This window comes from Hypanus sabinus, chromosome 28 (genome assembly GCF_030144855.1).
Source record: "Hypanus sabinus isolate sHypSab1 chromosome 28, sHypSab1.hap1, whole genome shotgun sequence".
Classification (NCBI taxonomy): domain Eukaryota; kingdom Metazoa; phylum Chordata; class Chondrichthyes; order Myliobatiformes; family Dasyatidae; genus Hypanus; species Hypanus sabinus.
Genome location: NC_082733.1, coordinates 25,106,474 through 25,131,002, shown reverse-complemented (window position 1 = coordinate 25,131,002; position 24,529 = coordinate 25,106,474). Strand labels below are relative to the sequence as shown.

General features: G+C 41.5%; 1 protein-coding gene across 4 annotated transcripts in view; it reads right to left on the bottom strand.

Moving 5' to 3' along the window:
- The window catches only part of LOC132382495 (WD repeat-containing protein 72-like), a 502,802-nt gene that overhangs the window by 106,370 nt on the left and 371,903 nt on the right, over positions 1-24,529 (bottom strand). For 2 of the 4 annotated variants that reach the window (XM_059952753.1, XM_059952755.1), the window contains exon 22: positions 17,616-22,427. The exons of the other annotated variants lie outside the window; for them this stretch is intronic. In XM_059952753.1, the coding sequence (XP_059808736.1) occupies positions 22,423-22,427 (5 nt within the window). In that variant the 3' untranslated portion in view covers positions 17,616-22,422. Of the gene's footprint in view, positions 1-17,615; positions 22,428-24,529 lie in introns of those variants that run through there. 4 annotated transcript variants of the gene reach the window in all.

Here is a 24,529-nt window from a genome sequence, read left to right as displayed (position 1 = left end):
CATTATAAATCTGAATCTAAAAACCTCCAAGTGAATACTCTGCCAGCAGCTATTCGAGAATGGATCATTCCCTCCCCCTAGGCAGTAATTTTTTTCAAGATGCCATTTATCATCATTAGAGGACAATGCAAGCAGCTGTTTCCAGGCCATTATCAAAATTACTACAGATGAGTTCTAGTGTTCTCTTCACACTTTGAAAAGTAATTTTCTTTCTAAAGGCCTCTGCCCTCTGCGGCTGAGCACTTCATAAGAAACTAAAAAGAAAGCAGTTTAAATACGGCTGATTAACAAGTGACCAGTGGTTTATGTGTGTTCTAAGCATACAGCATATTAAAATGTTGATTCTATTTTGAAATACTGCTTTCGATAAGATAAATACTTATTTTCCGAAGTTAAACCCAGCTGACCTTGGCTAGAAATTTTGTCGCTTGTCCGGATCCTAACTGCTCAGTACCAGACAAATGACTCAACAAAAGTCCATCCATTTTCTATTCTTGAGGCTATTGGTTGAAGATTCTTGGTTATCCCACCTGCCTGACACCTTGGATCATGATGAATTGTCTCAAACTCCAGCCCCAGATTGTTTTTTAACATTTAATTTAGTTTCTTCCTGTGCTTGGTTGAACATGGCCCTGTTATGGATTTCAACTCTAATGTACTCCAGCAGGTTCGGAGAGCAGGCCATTGCGAGATGTGGAAGTTATAGAGGGCAGATCAATAGTCAAGGTCCTGACCCCTGCCTCTGATTTTGTTCTTTGCCCTGAGGGTTTCTCCCCTTGAAAGTCGTGGAGCGCTTTTAATGTGAAGACAAGTGCATTTTGACAACTTAGGCTGCTGCGGTGCATAACAGAGAGGTGTATCCATATCCACTTTCCTTCTAGTTCAGTAGCTTTAATCCTGCTAGCATAATAGAAATGACCCTTCATGCATTTGATTAGCTGTAATGTGTCTCATGCTTCTAGACCTGATTGACCTTTTGAAACAGAGTGATAAGACAGACAAGACAGGAAGAGACACTAATAGAGACCTTTAGCTCTTTGCTTTAGCAGCAATAGAGAAAAAGTAAGACTGTACAAGTTAGGGAATTAAATCAAAAGCCTAAAAGGAATTTTAGGAGCCATTTCACAAAGCACAAAATCAAAACTGCAGTATATCCTAATTTCCAGGCAGTAGCATTCCTTATGTCGTCATCTAAAAGAGCGGGCAGGAACACCTTCCTCTCTGCCGTATCATGGAAGCTATGAAGAATGCTGTCCACCACAGATCCATACTGACAGGAGAAATAAATGCACAACGTGGCGAATGTAGCCTTGCAGTGATTGGAATGAGTACTCAGCCATTAAAGGTTATATTATATGCCAAATGGCTATTTGATTTCCTCTGTACAAGTTGAGCCAGTAGCAGTAATTCAAAATAACAGGAAATATAAATTAATTTAGAATAACAACGCATAATCTTTGGCTGCAGATAAACGAGTGGGGTGGGTGGTGGGAAGAAATATCACAAACCTTCTCATCTTTAATAAGATCTTCAGTAGTTCCTGAACAAAATTCATTTTCTGCCTTCACTTTCAATATTATTTTCTAAGGGTGCATTTGCCCAAATGCTAAATGCAATTTCACTTTGCACGTCCCCGCAGTTATGCTAGAAATTAATTCTAAATCCAGACAAATGACTCCATAGCTAAGGGAAGTGAGGCGACACTGAGGAGGAAGTCTGTCCCTAATTCCCTTCAGAGCCACTTTGGGCTCAAAGACCCGATTAAACAATCCTGCTATGAAATTTATATCACTTTGCACTTTGCAGTTAGGAAGGCCACTGGTCAATCTGATGGTAGGACAATAAATACCACGACAGTAGTTAAACCCTAATTAGATTGACAACTTTTAGTACATTAAGTATATTTTCCTCCTTTTTAACAGTTCTATTTGATCACACATGTTTAAGTTCCACAACAGATTAAGCAGCTGGTATTTGATATCATGATCTATGAAATATAGGTACACCAAGTTCAAATTATGTCAAATGCTAAGCATATAGTATAAAGGCTCCTTAGTAAGATCTCCTAATAAATGTGATATGCACATTGCTGTTTGAAGCAGGAGAGACATACTTGCACATTTTTGTTTAAATGTAAGTATTTCATATTATTAGTATTTAAAATATTCTACACTTATTTGGAGTTGAAACGAGAAGTAACTATGAAAGACCAGAGGCTATTCCTGCTATACGATTTTGCCTGTTCTGAAGCAAAGGGAAGAACTGCTAAAGTGGTGGCCTGAGAACATAAAATCTATGAAAGGATAAGTGCCATTAATACATACTTTATGTGACTCCTTAGTACAATTTTATGAAGATTGTCTATTGTTTCAGCATAATTCCTTTAGTTCCTTTCATCCTCAGGCTAAGACCTGATTCAACAAATTATAGAGAATTATATCAAGATGAGACTACAAGATGGTATCTAATGCTGTCCAGTCAATGCTGCCTAAATAAAATATTTAAAGCACTCTGTCATCTTCAAGTTTAAATTTTATTCCTTTGCAACAATCCAAGGAAGTTAAGTGTCATCAGCAGGAAATAGTATTTTGTGTGCGATTGGTTTAGAAAAGGGATAGTGCATCTTTAAAGTGTACCATCTCCAATTTACAGTCTAACCTTATCTGCCAGTGCACTAATGCATACTTTTTATTCTGTCAAAGTGAACCATTTTCCCCCCACTGGTCAATATATCACAAGCTGTTCTTTTCTTAACAATCCAGACTGTCCAGACGTTTGTAGTAAGCTGCAGTCACTACAATCAAAAATGCTACATTTACTGAGTTTTTATCAAAGATTTCAATCCCCCTCATCCTCTGGAAAATGACCCTTTTATTTTGTTGTGGACATAAAATTATGGGCCTTGGAAAATTGGATGCGTTTGTGTTGAAGGAAATCAATTTTCTCACTGCCACATATGATCAACATGTCACAGCTATCAAACAGATAATAATGGTAAAATACAACTGAAATGGCTGGTAATACTGGCTTCTGAAAAAAGAGCAAGATAACCCCCTCCTTTTGAAACATGGTTGCAATAATAATAATAATAAAAAGAAGCTATGTAAAAGGTTTTCAAACCTGCATCTCAGAAAATTTCTTTCAGACTTGACTATGACAAGCTAAAGTGTTGATGAAACTGTTGCAGATATTGGGCCTTCCCGGAAAATGTCTCGGCGTTTGTAGAACTGCTGAAGGTACTTTTTCATCAATGTGTTAATGGTTAGCTAATAGGAGACAAAATGCGACCAGTGTGTGATAGCTCAGGAGGCTGCTTAGGAAAAGGTAATCGGGAGAGCGCGGCGGCTGCATCTTAATTTAGTCTTGCAAACAAAAGGAAGCATCAAATCTGACCCCAATGCCAGAGTGTTAATGGTTATCTGACCATCACTGCATGCTACTTAGTGCTGCTTATGACCCACCTTTGGACCTTTGCAGCATAAGTATGCATTAGTAAGACAGCAGCAAGCAAAACATAAAAGCAAATTTAGACAAAACCTGTCTTCCTGTCTCATAATAGTTACCTATATTGTGTTGAATAGTCTGAAAGTGCCATTTTATAGTGCAGGTAATGTGTATGCTTTTTCACTCCTTGAGCAATGAACACATTTACACTGTGTAAAATCTTGTAATGCAACTGGCTTATGGTTATAAAGCTTTTCATTCAATACATCATGCATGAATTTTTGTAAGGATTTTGCCATCTGAATATCCATTAAATATGCACAATTTTCTCAAGAAATAATGAGAGCTTTCAGGAGTAAACCGACTGTAGAGTTAAATAGTTAATTGGTTCAAATAACATGGAATTCAACATACCTCAACTTGATGTACACAAAGGGTAATGTCACTGAATGCAAAAGTTATGGTGTTATCGGCACAACAGGCATTTACAGCTTTAGTGTCACAGAAGAAAGAAAAAACTTCAGGGCTGACGAAGGGTCTCAGCGCAAAACGTTGACTGTTCGTTTCCACGGATGCTGCCCAACCTGCTGAGTTCCTCCAGCATGTTGTGCGTGTAGCTTTGACCCCAGCATCTGCAGTGTACTTTGTGTTTACAGTAATCGGAGAAACTGTTCGCCCTTAAAGGCACAGTCCCTTGGTGGCAGACCCAAATACACCACACAACAGCTGCCTCGGAAGCTGCAAGGGAGAAGGAGTGACCACCATCGTGCACTCATATCAATATGAGAGATCTGATCAATGAGGTATATGCCAGGAAGAAGATCTTGTGCCCCAACATGAGTGGAGCCTGGAGATCCATCAGCTCCAAGCAATGCCCTGCACTATGGGGGCTCCAGGGCTTGCAATTCATCTAATATGGAGAAATACATAAAGAAAGTGTATTTCACACAGACTTCAGGCTTATTGAAGGACTTGCCATTCATGCCGGTAAGAGAGGACAACTCTGGATCTTGGTGCGCATTCTGGGAAAACCGGATCCTGAAAAGCTATTGAAAATCCATGTATTGCAAGTACTGTTGGAAATCTGAAATAAAACTGGAAAATTCTGCATTTATTTATCAGGTCAAGCAGCATGAATGGAGGGAGAAGCAGAGTCTGTACTTTGGGTCAATGCCCTTTATCAGAATTGCCAGGAAAGTGATTGTTTATCAGTGAAATCCAGGCAGAAAATATAGTGCTTCTGAAGACCCTCTGGGGTCTTTAGAGATGGTCATGACCGCCTTTTGCCTTTGAGATCTCTGACAGGACCGAGTGGCTAGCCATATCTATAACAACTGTTCCAATAGTGCTGTCAGTGGTATCACCACTGATACCCCATTGAATGAATATCATAGCTGACACAAGTATTCACTGCTTGCTTAAGCACATTATGTAGAATTCAGGAAGTGTATGAGCAGGACTCAGGATGGCTGTTGTTTACAGAACTCCCCGTGAATGCGGAGCAGAGTATATCGGCCAGACAGGATACACAGTGGAAGCCTGCATCACGGAACACAGGAGGTGTATCGGTTTGGGTTTCCCGGAGAAATCGGCGGTAGCAGTACATTGCATTCGCAATGGCCATCAAATTGACTTTGATGGCACGGAACTACTGTGGTTTTTGTGACCGCCTGGTGAAGGAGTCCATTGACACAAAACTAGAGGAAAAGAGTTTGAACAAAATCAATGGTCTCGCTATGCAAGAACTGGAATTCAATTGTAAACAAGGTGCGACAGCAGAAACCTGATTGGATGAAGACTAGCCAATCAAGAGGGACAGATGTTGGGGTATAAATACCACTAGACTGGTTATGACCAGGCATCATCCCTGATGAAGATAGCAGAGTTTGTCATCAAACCTTTGGTTAAAATTGATACCTGTACCCAGCTGGAAGCCCAAGAAAAACTTATTCGTCATATACACCAGAAGAACACTAGATCCTCTTTTCCCCCCGAGATTGGAGAGTTTTTTTTGGCAAGAGTGGTAGCATAACCAGGATTTCTGATACGCACCACTTGCTCCCATAGCTTCACGTGATACTGTTACACAAGCAAGGCAGTGGACAAACCCAAGTGCAGAACACAGGGGCGGAGGAGGAGTCAGGAGGCAGTCTTAACATAGCGAGCATGGAGTCAGTATCCAGGAGCAACACTAGACTTAGAACTTGCCGTCCTAAGAACCATGAAACAAGGTTACTCACACCACAATCAACCAACAAACTGGCAGCTCCTTCTTGTGATCACCGGGTTTCATCCTGCATTTGCTGATGGAAAGCAGGTGTTTGTAGTTAGTGGCACCTGGGAATGATTGGGAACTAAACGAAGGGTTAGAGGCCCAATTCCTGCCAGGTGGGGGATTGCCAGAAGGGACCATGTGATGCACCATCAATAACTCACTCTGAGACGTAAAGGCGAGATATCGGCTTTTATTGACTGGAAGAAAGAACAAGCAGTAGTTGACCACCATACTACATCCTGGAGACTGAGGGCCGGGCTCAGGCCTCAATCGCCTTTATACAGGGGTCTGTGGGATGAACCACAGGAGCAGTCAGCAGGGGGCGTGTCCAGACAGGTATATGTAGTTCACCACACCATGACAGATGCTGATCGGAGGGGATAAGTCGGTGCTACACTTTGCCCAAAGGTGACCTACAGGCTAGCGGAGGGAAGGAGGACATTGCACCTCCTTTGGTAGAGACGTTTCTCCACCCCATCACCCAACAAGGAGCAATTACCAGAATGATTTATTAAAGTTAAAATCAGAAATAGATTGCATAACACTTAAAAGGGACATTGTTACACAATTCAATTTTTTGGCTGTTGCATGGGGACGTATTCTGTTTGAGAATTTTTCAGCACCACAGACCAATGGGAAGCTACTGTGGGATCATCATTAAATTTCTTCTACAGAGCTTGTAGATTGTTATTTAAGATTGGACTACACAAAATAAAAGTGTTATGGAGAAATAACAAAATCTTTTAAAAGCAACCAAATTTTAAAAAATATTGAATGTGTAATTATGGCTATTCCACCTGTTTAAACTCATGTAAAAAGATCCACAGACACTTTGCTTCAGACGGGTCAATCCACGAAAAGTATCTAGGCCAGATAGAGTACCTGCGAAGTATTAAAGACCTGTGCCGACTAATAGGCTGGAGCATTCGTTGAGCTTTTAACCTTTTGCTTGAGCAGTCTGAGGTATCCATATGCTTTAAACAGGCTTCAATTATACTGGTGCCTTAGAACAACATGCCTCAATGACTATCGTCCAGTAGCACTTAAATCCACAGTGATGAAGTGTTTTGAGAGGTTGCTGATGAAACCTGTCAAACGCTGCCTGAGAAGCAACATGGATCAACTCCAATTTGTCTATCAGAGCAACAGGTCCACAGCAGGAGCTATCTCATCGGCTCTTCCTCAACCCTGGAACATCTGGACAGCAAAAACGTACGTATACATCAGGATGCTCTTTATCAACTGCAGCTCAGCATTCAATACCATCGTCCCCTCAAAACTTATCAATAAGCTTCAAGACCTTGGCCTCAATACCTCCTTGTGCAATTGGATCCTCTATTTACTCATTTGCAGATCCCAGTTAGTTTGAGTTGGCAACAACATCTGCTCCACCATCTCCTTCAGCAGAGATGCACTATAAGTTTGCTTGCTTAGCCCCCTGCTCTACTGACTTGACACTTCTGACAGTGTGGCTAAGCACAGCTCCAATGCCATATTTAAGCTTCCTAATGATACAACTGTTACAGTCTGAATCAAAGGTGGTGATCAATTTGTCTATAGAAGGGAGAAAGGAAACCTGGCTGAGTGGTGCCACAACAACAACCTCTTACTCAATGTCAGCAAGACCAAGCTGATCATTGACCTCAGGAGAAGGAAACCAGAGGTCCATGAGCCAGTGTTCATGAGAGGGTCAGCATCTTTAAATTCCACAGTGTTATTATTCCAGAGGATCTGTCCTGGGCCCAGCATGTGACTGCAATTACAAAGAAATCACAGCAGCACCTTTACTTCCTTCGGAGTTTGCCAAGGTTTGGCATTACATCTAAGGCTTTGACAAACTTCGATAGATATGTAGTGATAAGGTACCCCATGCAAGGCTTACTGAGAAAGTAAGGAGGCATGGGATTCAAGGGGACCTTGCTTTGTGGAACCAGAAATGTTTGTGCACTGAAGGCAGGGAGTGATTGTAGTCGGGTCATACTCTGCAATGAGATTGATGACCAGTGGTGTTCCTCAGGAATCTGTTCTGGGACTCCTTCTCTTCATGATTTTTATAAATGACCTGGATCAGGAAGCGGAGGGATGGGTTAGTAAATTTGCTGATGACACAAAGGTTGGAGGTGTTGTGGATAGTGTGGAGGGCTGTCAGAGGTTACAGTGGGACATTGATAGGATGCAAAACTGGGCTGAGAAGTGGCAGATGGAGTTCAACCCAGATAAGTTTGAGGTGTTTCATTTTGGTAGGTCAAATATGATGGCAGAATATAGTATTATAAGACTCTTGGCTGTGTGGAGGATCAGAGAGATCCTGGAGTCTGAGTACATAGGACACTCAAAGCTGCCGCACAGGTTGACTCTGTGGTCAAGCAGCATATGGTGCAATGGCCTTCATCAATTGTGGGACTGAGTTTAGGAGCCGAGAGGTAATGTTGCAGCTATATAGGACCTTGCTCAGACCCACTTGGAGTACCATGCTCAGTTCTGGTTGCCTCACTACAGGAAGGATGTGGAAGCCATAGAAGTGGTGCAGAGGAGATTTACAAGGATGTTGCCTGGATTGGGAAGCATGCCTAAAGAGAATAGATTGAGTGAATTTGGCTTTTTCTCCTTGAAGTGATGGTGGATGAGAGGTGACCTGATAGAGGTGTATAAGATGATGAGAGGCATTTATAGTGTGGATAGTCAGAGGCTTCTTCCCAGGGCTGAAATGGCTTGATCGAGTGGGCACAGTTTTAAGGTGCTTGGAAGCAGGTACAGAGGAGATGTCAGGGGTAAGTTTTTTTTTATGCAGAGTGGTGAGTGCATGGAATGGGCTGCTGGCCATGGTGGTGGAGACAGATACAATAGGGTCTTTTAAGAGTCTCCTATATATGTACATGGAGCTTCGAAAAATAGAGGGCTATGGGTAACCCTAGGTAATTTCTAAAGTAACTACATGTTTGGCACAGCATTGTGGGCCGAAGGGCCTGGATTGTGCTGTAGGTTTTCTATGTTTCTACAGAAAGTATGGACATGACCCAGTCCATCACGGGTAAAACCCTCTCCACCACTGGGCACACCTACATGAAACACTGTCACAGGAAAGCAGTATCCATCATCAGGGACTCCCACCACCCAAGACATGCCTTCTTATGCTGCCATCAGGAAAAAGGTACAGGAGCCTGAGGACTCACACCATCAGGTTCAGGAACATTTATTACCCGAGTCTAGAACCAGAAGGCACAGTCGTGGATTAGAGTGACGTCCCTTTAGGACAGATTTGAGGAGGAATTTCTTCAGCTAGAAGGTGGTGAGTCTGTGGAATTCTGTGGAGGTATATTGGGTATATTTAAAGTAAATGTTGATAGTTTCTTGTACCAAAGGGGATGACTTCACTTGCCCCATCATTGAAATGTCCCCACAACCAATGGACTCACTTTCAAGGACTAGTCATTTCATATAGTCGATATATTATAATATTTATTTATTTAGTTTTTATTATTTCTGTCTTTTTGTATTTGCACAATCTGGTGTGTTTTGCACACTAATTGAATGCTCAAGTTGATGTGGTCTTTCATTGATTCTATTATATTTATTATTCTATGATAGATTTATTGAGTATGGCTACATCTCGGGGTTACATGGTGGCCTATATGTACTTCGATAATAAATTTATTTTGAACTTTGAACTTTATCGGTAAAGAGGAGGAAAATCACCCTGGCGTCCTGGCCAAGAAACAGCAGTAAAACGCAGATTTTGCACACATTTGCTTTTGTGTTTTTTGTGCAAAGAAGTGAACTCAGCCAGGGAAAGGACTCAGCCTTACAACAACTCTCCTACCCTACAACTCCTTTCTAGCCGGCAGGCCGGTGGGCCTCAGACCCTGGTGAGACAGGTGAGATAGGGACATACCTGTCTTAGTATGCGAAATCAGCTCCAATCGACTAGATGGATGAGATCAACAGTGAGATCCGACGGCCAGGAAGGTAGTCGTGCAATGCTTTGTGGAGAACGAAGGGCATGACAAAGCACAAAAGAAGTCATGGGCATCTGTGGCACCAGTTGTGGCACTACTCATGCCATTGGGCCCAGAATTGTGAGGTCAAGAAAGTGGAAGTGCCCTAGTTCAACAGCTTTTCCACTTTAAAAACACTCCCAACACAGGTTTCTTGGTGCAGTTTACATTGTCAAGCTGCACAAATCTGTCATTGTCAGATACAATGGACAATATCCAGTTACATCTTGGCTAACCATTACATGAAATCCATTTATCCTCCCTTCATCTAGATATTCCCTGATAATTTAAATATTTCAATTAGTACATTGAGAGAGAATTAAGGTTTCCACTGTCTGCTGTGTAACCAGTTGGGGTACGTTTTTATTTTTGTAACCTTTTATCTCCTGTTTCCCAATCAAATACCAATCAATATCACAGGATTATTTCCAGTGTGAACTACCTTGATTATCTAATGCGTAGGATCTTATAAAATGCCTTTTGAAATTCCGTATTGGCAGACCCAGATGCCTAAATTTCATCCTTGTTTGGCTGTTCTAAATAACCGGGGAAGCAGGGGCGACATAGAACCATAGAACACTACAGCACAGTACAGGCCTTTCAGCCCTTCATGTTGTGCTGACCCATATAATCCTTAAACAGAAATTACTAAACCCACACTACCCCATAACCGTCTATTTTTCTTTCATCCATGTGCCTGTCCAAGAGGCTCTTAAATACCCCTAATGTTTTAGCCTCCACCACCATCTCTGGCAAGTCATTCCAGGCACTCACAACCCTCTGTGTAAAAAACTTACCCCTGATGTCTCCCCTAAACTTCCCTCCCTTAATTTTGTACATGTGCCCCCTGGTGTTTGCTGTCTCCTGTTTCATCACTGAAACTCAGCTCTGAGTTTCAGAAGGAGGTTATAGTGTTCTGTCACTACTGTACAGCTTAGTAGCATTGACCAGGGGTGAAGTTTTAAGCATTCACCAGTCCTTTGATCACCTCATTAATTGCAACATTAAATATTCAATCAGATACACCCTTAATCTCCATTCTTGTTGATCAAGTCTGCAATCACTTTGCCCTGATGCACAATTACAGTAACTTCCCTACAAATGAAGCTGAACTGCTGGGTCTGGAGTAACCTCTGTACTAATTCTGAGAAGGCAACATAACCCAGTAAGTGTGAAAACTAAGGAACCGGATATAATACCTAAGAGAGGCTGAGATAGTGTGGACGTGGAGAGGATGCTTCCTATATTGGGGGAGTCTAGAACCAAAGGACAAAGCCTTGGAATAGAATGACATCGCTTTAGGATAGAATTCAGGAGGAATTTCTTTAGCTAGAGGTTGGTGGGCCTGTGGAATTCACTCTCACAGGTGGTTGAGGAGGCCAAGTCAGTGGCTATATTTAAAGTAAAGGTTGATAGGTTCTTGATTAGTAAGGGCATCAAAGGCTACAGTGAGAAGGCAGGAGAATGGTTTTGAGCTGTGATGGAATGGCCAAGTAGACTTGATAGGCCAAATGGTTTAATTCTGCTCCTCTAGTGTTATGGTCTAAGTTATGTGAACTATTGTGTATGGTCACAATCAGTAAAGCATATAATATTATGAATACATTATATTCTTAATGATAACCACTAAATTTGTAAGTATACTTTAACAAATGGAGAGGTGGATTAGTAACATCCGGTGCTCCTGTTGTGTCTTACTCTATATCAGTGAGACTCGATACAGATCGGGGGGGATTGCTTCACTGAGCCCCTTTGCTCCAACCATCACAGAAAAGGGATTTCCTGGTGGTCACTATGTTAATTCTACTCCCCATTCCTATTCGGACATGGCCTCCTCTATGGTGATGAACAGGACACTCTCAGGTCGGAGGAGCATTCCTCACATTCCATCTGGATAGCCTCCAACCTTGAACATTGATTTCTCTAACTTCTCCTTCCCTCTTCTCTCTTTTGCCATTCCCCATTCTGGCCCTGCTCTTACCCCTTATTCTTTACCTCATCTGACTGTAGCATCCCTCTGGTGCCCCGTCCTCTCTCTACCCTTTCTCCTATGGTTCACTGCCCTCTGCTATCAGTTTCCTTTATCTTCGACTCTTCTACCTATCACTTCCCAGCTTTTCATTTAATTCCCCTCTCCCCCACCCACCCACCATTCTCCTCACTTTGCTTCACCTGCCATCTTGTCAGCTTGTCCTCCTACATGCCCGAACTTCTATTCGGTTTTCCCCCTTTCTTTCCAGGCATGATGAAGGATCTTGGTCCAAAACATTAACTGTTTATTTCCTTCCATTGATGCTGCCTGACCTGCTGAGTTCCTGCAGCATTTTGTGTGTTTTGCTCTTATATCCTGCAATAAAGACTAATTATTTACCATATCAATGCCTCTTCTAATTTTATGCTCTCTCAGACCACCTTTCAACTTCCAATGCTCTAGAGAAAACTATCGTATTTGTCCAATCTTTCCTTATTAACAAATATACTTCAATCTATGCAACTTTCTGGTAAATCCCTTCTATCCCCATTCCAAAGTCCCCACATCCTTCCTAGAATGTGGCAAACAGAGCTGTATGCCATACTCCGAATGTGGCATAACCAAATTTTTATGCAGCTGGAGCAATGATTTCTCAACTCTGATTACTCAGCTTCACAACCAATGATGGCAAACATACTATATGTTTTCCCTACCCTCCTATCCACATGAGCTGACACTTTCAGTAAGCTAAAGGCTTGCACACAAACATCCTTTTGACCATCAACACTCCTAAGGATCCTGACATTTACTATATACTTCGTTCTTACATTAGACCTCTCAAGACTTCATAATTTCATACTTGTCCAGGGTTACCTCAATCTGCTTTTTTCCCGTCCAAATTTCCAACAAGTTTATTTTTGATAATCTTCTTTGCTATTCATAACTCCACCAATTTTTGTGTCATCAGCAAACATACTATCAGAGTATCTCCATTTTCATCCAAATCATTAATATAAATCAGAAACAACAGGGATCCCAGCACTGATCCTTACTGAATACTTCTGGTCACAGAACTTCAGTCAGAAAAGCACAACTCTACCACAGCCTTCTGTGTTCTATTACAAAGCCAAGTTTGGATCCTGTTTACCAACTCACTATGGATCTTATTCAGCTTAAGCTTCTGGATCAGACTATCTTAAGGAACTTCGTCAAATGTTTTTATTATATCCTTGTAGATAATTTCCACTGTTCCACCCTCATCTATCATCTTCAACACTTTCTCAGTGAAGAATGCAGCAAATATTGCGTAGTAATGACCAAATCCTTGTCAATGGATCACACACAAAATGCTGGAGGAACTCAGCAGGTCAGGCAGCATGTATGGAATGAATAAACAGTCAATGTTTTGGACTGAGAACCTTCTTCAGGTCTAGAAAGGAAGGGGGAAGATGCTGAAATAAAAAGGTGGGGGTAGGGGAAGAACGATAGCTAGAAGTCAGGTGGGTAGGAAAGATAAAGGCCTAGAGAGGAAGGAATCTGACAATGGTAGAGAGTGGACCAGAGGAGAAATGGAAGGAGGAGGGGATCCAGGGGGAGGTGATAGGTAGGTGAAATGAAGAAAGAGATCAGAGTGGAGAATAGAAGAAGAGGGGGGAGGGAATTTTTTTACTAGAAGGAGAAATTGATATTCAAGCCACCAGGTTGGAGGATACCCAGATAAAATGTTGCTCCTCATTGTGAGAGTGACACAAGAGGAAGCCAAGGAGAGGCACGTCTGAACGGGAATGGGAATGGGTATGAAAATGTTTGGCCACTGGATAGTTCCACTTCTGGCGCTCAAGATAGCAATGGTGTGCTTTTACTTTCAAGGACCCAATATTCACAGGGAAGAAATGTGTGGAAGGCACATGAATGGCCTTTGATGCACAACAGTGCCAGAGGTATAGTGGTGGGACCTTGTTCGCATTTTGTATCTCTTTATCCTAGCCAGCAGGATGGCATCTTTGCCAGTGGATAAGTTGGAACATCAGTGCAGGGCAGTCAATTGGGTTGGGAGTTTGGATGGCAATAGTGACAGGGAAGAGATTGATGGTTGGGTTGTAAAGTTAGTGAAACTATCTAGCAACTTGAGTGACGGGGAAGATAGCAGAGACCTTGTTTTATGTCGGAGAAATGAACACCTTTTCCTCTAGATCTTACTCTGGATCCAACAGCAGCTGTATCACTATTCCTGGTTCAGACATGCTCATTGGTATTAGACCTGGTGATCTTGTTACCCAGAGGTTCTTTGGAAGCCAGGAATGAGGCATATAAACTTGTTGCTTTTTAGCCATTTATTGAGTGTGACAAGAATGAGGAGTGAAGCAAAGAAAAGAGAGAAAGAACCAAAGAAATCATGATCATCCCATACAAAAATGATCTTGGACTAGAAAGATGACAATATAGTCCATGATAACAAATAGCCCTACCATTTCCTCAATTTGGAATATCGATTTACAACCTCATTTTATTACTGCAATTTTTGATATACCAAATGAGGATGGTAATCAGTTTTTCCCTTCAATTAGACGAATGATTGCTTTTGTAACATTAATGGCCAGAAGGTCTATATTACAAAATTGGAAAGAAGTAAATCCTCCTACCACGTTTCAGTGGTTCTCTCAAACTATTTCTTATCTGAGCTTGGAAAAAATTAGAAGTACTATTTTTGACTCATCAATTAAATTTGAAGAAACTTGGGGACCGTTCATTCGACATTTTCATATGAATTAATTTGACCTCTTCCAGACCTTCTCTCTGCTTATTCTTGTTCAGGTATGGAGTTCCGGAGTTTTTGACACTATCATATACATATAAACTGTTATTATTGCCCATGTTAGTTTAGTTTAGTGTTTTTTTTTTCAATATATATTTTTTCTTGTATTTTTAAATTTTTTTTCTTCTTTTGATGATTATTTTTATTTTTTTCATATATAATTATTATAGACTTGATTGATTAATATACTATTTTTTTTGTTGTTGATATTTAATAGGATATTGTTATCTTATTATTAATGTAATCTCAAGTCTATTGCACTTATAACCTATTCACTATTATGTTATGTTTTCTTTATATATGAAATTCAATAAAAAGATTGAAAAAAAACAAATAGCCTAAGAAATAGTCAGATTCAAGAGGCATGACACTTGCTGCAGAGTATCTAAATGAAAAGTACAAAAGCAATTACTGGGAAATTCGCTGAACAGATACATGTATATAGGTGATTATATAAAAATAGAAGAAAGCACAGGAAAGAGAAAAATAACATTTTACGCTTTAATCCAACATTGGGTTCTGGCATGCTTGGGCAAATAATACTGAGGAAAAAAAAGAAAATCTGTGAGACAGAGAATGGTAACAGGGGCCCACCCCCAATAAACATTGAGATGAAGAGTAGAAATTAATTTAATGGATACGTGTATTTGCTCCATTGCTTCAATGACAGGTGCACATGCCTTTCCAAATGCTGAAGATTTAAAGTCCTGAACATTTTCAACACTTTATTGCTAATCATTTGATGGATGTAAAAAAGCAGATTAGGTGGTGGACAGTCTGCTAGTCATCTGACTCTTCAACCCACAGCAACTACAGACAAGATCACCCAGATTTCAGGAGACAACTGCAGAATCCTGTTTTGCACATGTTCAGTGGGCGAGCTTCAAGGGAATGGTGATTGGAGCTTACAACAGGATGAGCTTGGTACTCAATATTGCAGAACCTCAACCAGTCTGTAATTGCTCATGACACTCAGTTAACACTTTACTATGTACACCTGTACAAATGCTCTTTAATGCAAATATCAAATCAGCCAATAATGAGACAGCAGCTGAATACATAAAAGCATGCAGACATGGTCAAGAGGTCCAGTTGTAGTCCAGACAAAACATCTGAACGAGGAAGAAATGTGACCTCGGTGACTTTGTCCGTGGAATGATTGTTGGTGCCAGATTTGGTGGTTCCAGTATCTCAGAAACTGCTGATCTTCTGGGAAGTTATTGCACAAATGTCTCTAGTGCTTACAGAGAATGGCGCAAAAAACAGAACAATCATCCAGTGACTGGCAGTTCTGTGGGGAAAAACGCCTTATTAATGACAGAGGTCGGAGGAGAATGGCCAGGCTGGTTCAAGCTGACAGGAAGGTGACAGTAACTCAAATAACCATGTATTACAATAGCGGTGTGCAGAAGAACATCTCTGAATGCACAACATGTCGAACCTTGAAATGGATGGGCCACAGCAGCAGAACACCAGGTTCCACTTCTGTGCCTATTAAAGTGCCCACTGAGTGTATATTGTCCTTTAACAGTAAAAATTAAAGGCAAGAACCTGGAGGAGCAACTAGGAAGACATGTCTCAACAAAGGGAGACATTGATGATGAAACTATCAGTGTCTTTGATGCACTAGCGTGGTATTTGGTCAAATGAGGAAAAGGGCATTTGAAAGTCAAGGACTCAGACTTGGCAAAAAACTCAGGTTTGCATGTTTTGAGAATTCTAAACTCTAGCTAAGTGAACTTAAGAGTGCCAAGAGGCTCAAATCTACATAGAAGCTATGGCTTTCGCCTGAAAAACTCTCCAGCTGAGGCTCAACAAACGAGTGAATGCACCATTGTGTATATAATCTTGAATCAACAGTCCAGTCAATAACTTAAAACCATGATTTGACTTCTTCATATTTTCTCTGCCTTAGCAAATGCTTGCATTCAGACATTAAACAATATTGTCACAGAATCCTATCAGAACCCAGATTGCCTTGTGTTGAACACTGAGTGTCAAATATCGTGATGTCAGTAAATATTTGCCATTGGTTTTGGCTTGCTTTATACTCACAATGTAGAAAAAGGCCAAGAGAATGTGTTCTTATCAATAGCCTTGAATGAAATAAACTTAAGGGAAAGTTTAGGCTCATTTTGTGAATAAGTCAAGGCCCAGCTGAACTGAAGTTGTTTTATTTAGTCAATTGATAACCGCTTACAAAGTGTATTTACACTGATTAGAGATTATGAAGCTGATCACTGCAACACAGCAGGCACAGGGTTGATGGACAGGATTACATTTAGGATTTAAATCTTAAGAATGGTTTATTTAGTTTTTTTATCAGGCACCTGATAATTGATGGCTGCACTTAAAATTTAAACTGGGTCTTGATGCTAGTAAGAGTGCAGAGCTGGTAGTGTAACTAGGATCTTTAAATACATTTTCCTAATAAACCAACAAAGTAAACTGCCAAGTCTGAAAGCACATGAACGTTTCTGTTAAGGCAGGTTATGACCAGCGGTGAGTGAGTGAGTGATTGAGGCCTCTGTCAGCCGGGAACAACCATGGATGCTGTATCCGAGCTGTCCAGGTACATACGGCTGAGCAGTATGATATGGAGAGCAAGCTGTTGTTCTCCCTCCGGATAACTCTCCCTCTCCATCCATCCGATGAACCCAAAGGAATGGCTGAAACCGATATAGTTTGGTGCCCGCAGCGTCACAGGAGCTGTCAGTCAGTGTTGGGTTCACTATAGCACTGTATTAAGGACTCTGATTCCAGATTTTTCCCTCGGGGTTTGCTCTCGAGGCCCTCCCTATGAGTGGGTTTGGCTGCAAGGCAGCAGGGGTTTGGGATCAGAGCGTTCCTTCTCCTTGGTGAGCTGCTAACCAAGGCTGATGAGCTGAAGCAAATGCTTTTCGAGCACCAGTAAGTCGCCTTTGCCCCTTTTCCTGTCTGTAGAAATGGTTTATCTGGGCTTAGCAGCTAAGTCACATGAGAAGGCCAGGAGCTGGGCTTGGTCGTCAGAGGGTATTTGAGATGCGTGCCATTGAGAGCATTTAATAGGTAGTGGAAGCTTGTGCCCTTTACCACCCTTGGCTATAACAACCTTAAGGAATGACCAGAGGCGAGTACAGTGTAAATTAAGAAAGTGGTTTAATAGTTTAAATAGTTCCATTTAATATCAGAGAAGTGTACACAATATGCATCCTGAAATTCTTGTTCTTCACAGACATCCACAAAAACAGAACAGTATCCCAAAGGAACGAGTGACACTAAAAATGTTAGAACCAAAAAGCCCTTCTTCTCCCCCTGAACCACATACAAACAGCAGCAAAGCAACCCTCCCTGTCCCCACTTACTTCGGCAAAAAAAACAACAGCATCCTCCGTCCACCAAGCAAGCAGCAGCAAAGCGTCCCAAAAAGACCATGATCTGCAGTAGAACAAAAACTAATCATTTAGCCGACAATTCAACAAACTGCAGGCTCTCTCTCTCTCCCTAATAAAGGGCAGAGAGATGTCACACAGTGAGAGGAGAGACACAAATAAGTCAGCTCACTGATTTGCGATGATGAAGTCTGCTGTGTTGCTTCTTTTTCCCCAGAGTTCTCCAACTCAAGAATCGGTAACAAATTCTCCCCCACCATAGGTGGGGGGGAGTGGGAGAGAGAGGGGGAGCGAGAGGGGAAGATATACATTTGGACTGAGCCATATCCAGTACTTTTTGTAGGGTTTTCCATTCAAGGGCATTTGTGTTTCCATACCAGACTGTGACACAGCCAGCCAATATACTCTCCACCGCACATCTATAGATTTTTAGATGTCATGCTGAATCTTCACAAACTCCTAAGGAAGTCGAAGTGCTGTTGTGTTTTCTTCATAATTCCACTTATGTACTGGGCCCAGAACAGGTCCTCTGAAATGATAACACCTAGGAATTTAAAGATGCTGACCTTCTCCATCTGTGATCCTCGATGAGGACTGGCTTAGTTTCCTCCTCCTGAAGTCAATAATCAGTTCCTTGGTTTTGCTGGCAATGAGTAAGAGATTGTTGTTATGGCAGCTCTCAGCCAGGTCTTCAATCTTCCTCCTAAATGCTGAATCATCACCGCCTTTGATTCGGTCTTTGACAGTGGTGTCATCAGCAAACATTGGAGCTGTACTTACACACAAAGTCATAAGTGTCAAGTGAGTAGATCAGGGGACTAAGCACGCAGCCTCATGGTGCACCTGTGCTGATGGTGATTGTAGAAGAGCTGTTGTTGCCAATCAGAACTGACCAGGGTTTGCAAGTGAGGAAATTGTGGATTCAATTGCACAAGGAGATATTGAGGCCGAGGTCTTGAAGATTATTGATTAGTTCTGAGGTGATGATGATATTGAATGCTGAGCTATAGTCAATAAAGAGCAACCTGATGTGTGCACCTTTGCTGTCCAGATGTTCCAGGGTTGAGAGAAGTGCCAGTGACATGGCATCTAATAATAATCCCAAGAAACTGCAAAACAACAAGCCTCGAGGGGCCATGAAACAAGAGCGGGATACTTAACATACCACAGCAACAAGGTAACTGAAGGCTTGGTTGATGCTGGCTGGCTTGATGGGTGAAGAAAGGACTATGGATGGGAGATGGGTTTAAATAGGCTGCATGTGATGCATTGGAAATGGGTGGCTGGTGACTCCTGTTAGCTGGGTGTTGGTTGGGAGTTGCCTGACTGTGCAGGCCTGACCGTGTGTAAAATTGGCCATGTCTACTCTGAGAAGGTTCAGTCTCCTTTGTAATGATTTCAGAATGAATTTGAAACACTTACAATTTTTCCCCTTAATTTTTTTAATGGCATCTGAGACTAAGTGAAGTGGCAACCCCTCATATTTGGCAATGTATGAATTCGAGATGGTTCTTAAAGCAATATTGAATTGCTTCTACCATAGTTGCATGGAGATGCATGGTTGTTGTTTGGTCAAACTGCGCTGATAAATAGCCAGCAGTGTTATCAGGCACTCAGAGCTTAGCTTGTCTCGGGCTTCCCTGCAAGCTCGATCTGAGGGGAGATGCCTAATCAGCTGCCTATCTGCTGGACTGCTATACACACCTCTGAGAATGATTGAGATTGTGCTTGAGTTGCCTAATTTATTCTGAGGGCTCAAGCCCAAAATAAAAGTGGAATTGTGGAGGAATTTCTTGAGCCAGAGGGTGGTGAATCTGTGGACTGTATTGACATGGAGGACAATGAAAGCCAAGACTTTGGGTGTAGCTGAGGCAGAAATTGAATTTTTCTTGTAAACGAGTCAAGAGTTACAGGGAGCAGGCAGGGGAATGGGGTTGAAAAGAAAATCAGCTACGATTGAATGGCGGAGCAGACTCAGTGAGTTGAATTGTCTAACTCTGCCTCTATATCTTATAATCTTATTTCCATATTTTCTTCTGACACAGTGAGGTTGTTTGACCACACTGACTCACAAAGCAATGCTATTTCCCAACTAATTTTCACTGTAAGCTATTCTACCCCTCAGATTCCACTATTCACTAATGCATTATAGGGGATTTACAAGTGGCCGACTTACTGAATGGTTTTGGGATGTTGGGGGTAAAAGTGAAGCAGCTGGAATGAGTGGTCTCAAGAGGAACCTGCAGCAGAGGTCAGTTTTAAACCAGGTTACTAAAGCTGTGAGACAGTCGCTCCATTAGCAGTGCTTCTGTGCTACCCAGGATGTACCACTGTGCAGCTGGTTCACGGCTAGTGTTTGAATGCATTTTTGAGTATAGTTATTTATTTCCTCAAATACTTTCAAAATAGATTTAAGTTGGGTAACTTATAAACGTCTGAGTATTTAAAATTTGTTTAAAAGCCTTTGGTAACGATGAGGTGTGTAAAACTGACAAACTGTCATAGGGACAGGTTGCCAGGCACATGATTGAATCTGTTGCCACCGAGGCTCTACTATGCTTTGCACCCTGACTACAGGAAGAAAAAGACCAGAATGACTTGATTCCAACACCCATAGCAATAAGAAACATAAGGAGAGCGTGAAGTGGGAGAAGAGAAGGGAAATATTTTTCTATTCCCAATTCTGGCTCCCCTCTTCTCTTTCTCTTCTCCCCGCCTGCCCATCATCTCCGTCTGGTGCCCCTCTTCCTTCCCTTTGTCCCATGGTCCACTGTCTTCTCCTATCAGATTTCTACTTCTTCAATCCTTTAACCCTTCCACCTGTCAATTCAGTTTCTCACTTTATCCCCTCTCCTCCACCTGCCCACCTTCCCCTTCACCTGGTTTCACCTGGTACCTCACACCACTGCCCGAATGGATAGACTCGCGTCTGCCCCTTCTGGGTTACACTTCATCTTGACAAAAACAGGGTAAAGAGAAGAACACCTGTCATACGAAACAACTGAGTACCTGTCTGCTTGTACTCCTTTCCCTTGTCCCCCTCTCCTCCTTCTTAATCTGGCTTCTTTCCACTTCCTTTCCAGTACTGATGAAGGGTCTTGGCCTGAAACATTGTCTGTTCCTTTTTCATGCCTGCTGCTTGGCTTGCTAAGTAGCTCCGGCATTTTGTGTGTGATGTTCCGCATTTTCAGCATCTGCAGAACATCTGGTGTTCAGGACTCATCAAATGGATGGCTGAAACACTCCTGCAAAGGTAAAGGTGCAAATGTGTTTTTTTTCCCTGCCTTCCAATGTATTGCCATTTTACTGTTAAAAATGTGAATCCTTGTGGAGTTTGATTTATACTATGCCATTTAAAGTGGTTAGCTTTGTACTTCCCAAACAAATTGTAGGAAAAAGAGCTCAAAATCATGTACACTGTGTTATAGCAGATCCTTAGAGAGGCATTAACACCCAAGTATTTACCTGCAGATAGTTTTTTCAGGTACAGAAGTGAAATTGCCAAACTGTTAGGACAATATCCCAGGAAAATACTCAGCCCACTTCAGTCAAGGGACAAATTCCTTTTGGACTAAAGTAACACAGATACTCAAGCTACTGTGTTAAGCAACTTACGGAAACGGAGCAGTCTTTTCAGGAGAGAATAGAGTGCAGAAATCAGTACCTCTATTGTGAATTTAATGCAAACTTGTGGGAGAAACTCACTTTGTTCGGAGGAGTTAATGAATTGTTGCAATTTGTACAACTGAAAATGCTGTTTCCACTTTAGCTTTATGGAGCAAATTAAGCATGCTTTAGTATTTTTTGGAAACTCACAGCAGAGATGTGCTATGTGATTATACCGTATCATGGAAAGCTGCTTGACTTTCAACCTGGCATCTGTGCCCAACAGATGAATTGTTATTCTCCCTAGACAATACAGGGGCTAAGCAGCCTCTTAATCTATTAAATCTTTTTAGCAGCTGTTTAAATTATAAACAGCAGTCGATTGTTTCTTTTTTCAAATGCTATCCATGGTGAGAATAATGGGTTTAATTGTATTTGAAAGCTACCAAATATCAATAAAGATCAATGCAGGTGGATTGATCTGTTTATGCAGTTAAACATCCAGAATATCAGATTCAGGCTGTAACATATTTAAATACTCTAATATTGATCAACTTTACCATGATACAGCTCAGATGACATTCCACATGATTGCAGGAAATGGTTTGCTTCAGTTTATCCAACCAATAGCTTTTGTCTTTAAACTGCCGAACAATTGTTGACACACAGGCATTAAGGCAGAGGCTGCTCGAGTCAGCATAACCACAAGCTGTGGTTATGTGCACCTCATTTAATACATTTCCCCTGGAAAAGTTGAGCGTTACCGCGGTTTTGCCATTATTCTGAAGAGTAGATGAGGACCTTTGCAGTGTATTGATCCACTCTGCATTGGAGAAACCAAGCCCAGATTGGATGATTACTTGCAGAACACCTCCTTTCTGTTCATGGATTTCAGTTGTCTGTCTCCTCAACTCCTATCCCAGTCCAAGCGTGTCTTTGGCCTCCTACTCTATATAATGCAAGATCAAAAAGCATTACATCATTTTCTCTCTTGGCATATTACAGTCTTCTAGACTCAGAATCAGAATATTACTGGCACATGTCATTAAATTTGTTGTTATGCAGCAGCAGTACATTGCAATACATAGTAATAAAAACTAAAATACAGTATATATATGTAAATTAAATAAATAGTACAAAAAGAGATTTTTTTAGAAGTAATGACATAGAGTTCTAGTGTTCATAGGTTCAATGGTCATTCAGAAATCTGATGGCAATGGAGAAGAAGCTATATCTGAATTGCTAAGTGTGTGCCTTCAGGCCCCTGTATCCCCTCCCTGATGGTAGCAGTGAGAAAAGGGCATGTCCTGGGTAATTGCTGTTCTTAATGATGGATGCCGCCTTTTGAGGCATCACTGCTTGAAGATGTCCTGCTTGATGGGTAAGCTAGCGCCCATCATGGAGCTGACTGAGTTCACAACTTTCTGCAGCTTATTTCGATCCAGTGCAGTGCCCCCCACTGCCGCCCCATATCAAACAGTGATATGGCCAAGTAGAATGCTCTCCTTGGTACGTCTGTAGAAATTTGCAAGAATCTTTGGTGACATACCAATTCTGCTCAAACTCCTAATGAAATACAGTGGCATGCAAAAGTTTGGGCACCCCGGTCAAAATTTCTGTTACTGTGAATAGCTAAGCAAATAAAAGATGACTTGATTTCCAAAAGGCATAAAGTTAAAGATGACACATTTCTTTACTATTTTAAGCAAGACTACTTTTTTACTTCCATCTTTTACAGTTTCAAAATAACAAAAAAGGAAAAGGGCCCGAAGCAAAAGTTTGGGCACCCTGCATGGTCAGTACTTAGTAACACCCTGTTTGGCAAGTATCACAGCTTGTAAATGTTTTCTGTAGCCAGCTAAGAGTCTTTCCATTCTTGTTTAGGGGATTTTTGTCCATTCTTCCTTGCAAAAGGCTTCTAGTTCTGTGAGATTCTTGGGCCGTCTTGCAAGCACTGCTGTTTTGAGGTCTATCCACAGATTTTCGATGATGTTTAGGTTGGGGGACTGTGAGGGCCATGGCAAAACCTTCAGGTTGCGTCTCTTGAGGTAGTCCATTGTGGATTTTGAGGTGTGTTTAGGATCATTATCCTGTTGTAGAAGCATCCTCTTTTCATTTTCAGCTTTTTTACAGATGGTGTGATGTTTACTTCCAGAATTTGCTGGTATTTAATTGAATTCATTCTTCCCTCTACCAGTGAAATGTTCCCCGTGCCACTGGCTACAACACAAGCCCAAAGCATGATTGATCCACCCCCGTGCTTAACAGTTGGAGAGGTGTTCCTTTCATGAAATTCTGCACCCTTTTTTCTCCAAACATACCTCTGCTGATTGCAGCCAAAAAGTTCAATTTTAACTTCATCAGTCCACAGGAGTTGTTTCCAAAATGCATCAGGCTTGTTTAGATGTTCCTTTGCAAACTTCTGATGCTGAATTTTGTGGTGAGGATGCGGGAAAAGATTTCTTCTGACTCTTCCATGAAGGTCATTTGTGCAGGTGTCACTGCACAGTAGAACAGTGCACCACCACTCCAGAGTCTGCTAAATCTTCCTGAAGGTCTTCTGCAGTCAAATGGGGGTTTTGATTTGCCTTTCTAGCAATCCTACGAGCAGTTTTCTCAGAAAGTTTTCTTGATCTTCCAGACCGCAACTTGACCTCCACTGTTCCTGTTAACTGCCATTTCTTAATTACATTACGAACTGAGGAAGCAGCTACCTGAAAACACTTTGTTATCTTCTTATAGCCTTCTCCTGCTTTGTGGGCATCATTTATTTTAATTTTCAGAGTGCTAGGCAGCTGATTAGAGGAGCACAAGGCTACTGATTGTTGGGACAAGGTTTGAGGAATCAGGGTATTTATAAAACTTTGAAATCTGCATCACCTGGCCTTTCCTAACAATGAATGTGAACAAGCCATAGCCCTAACGAGCTAATTAAGGTCTTAAACCTTGGTAAAAGGTGCCACTGAGTAGCCACTGTCGTGCCTTCTTTGTAACCATTGATATATTGAACCCAGGATAGATCCTCAGAGATGTTGACATCAAGACCTTGAA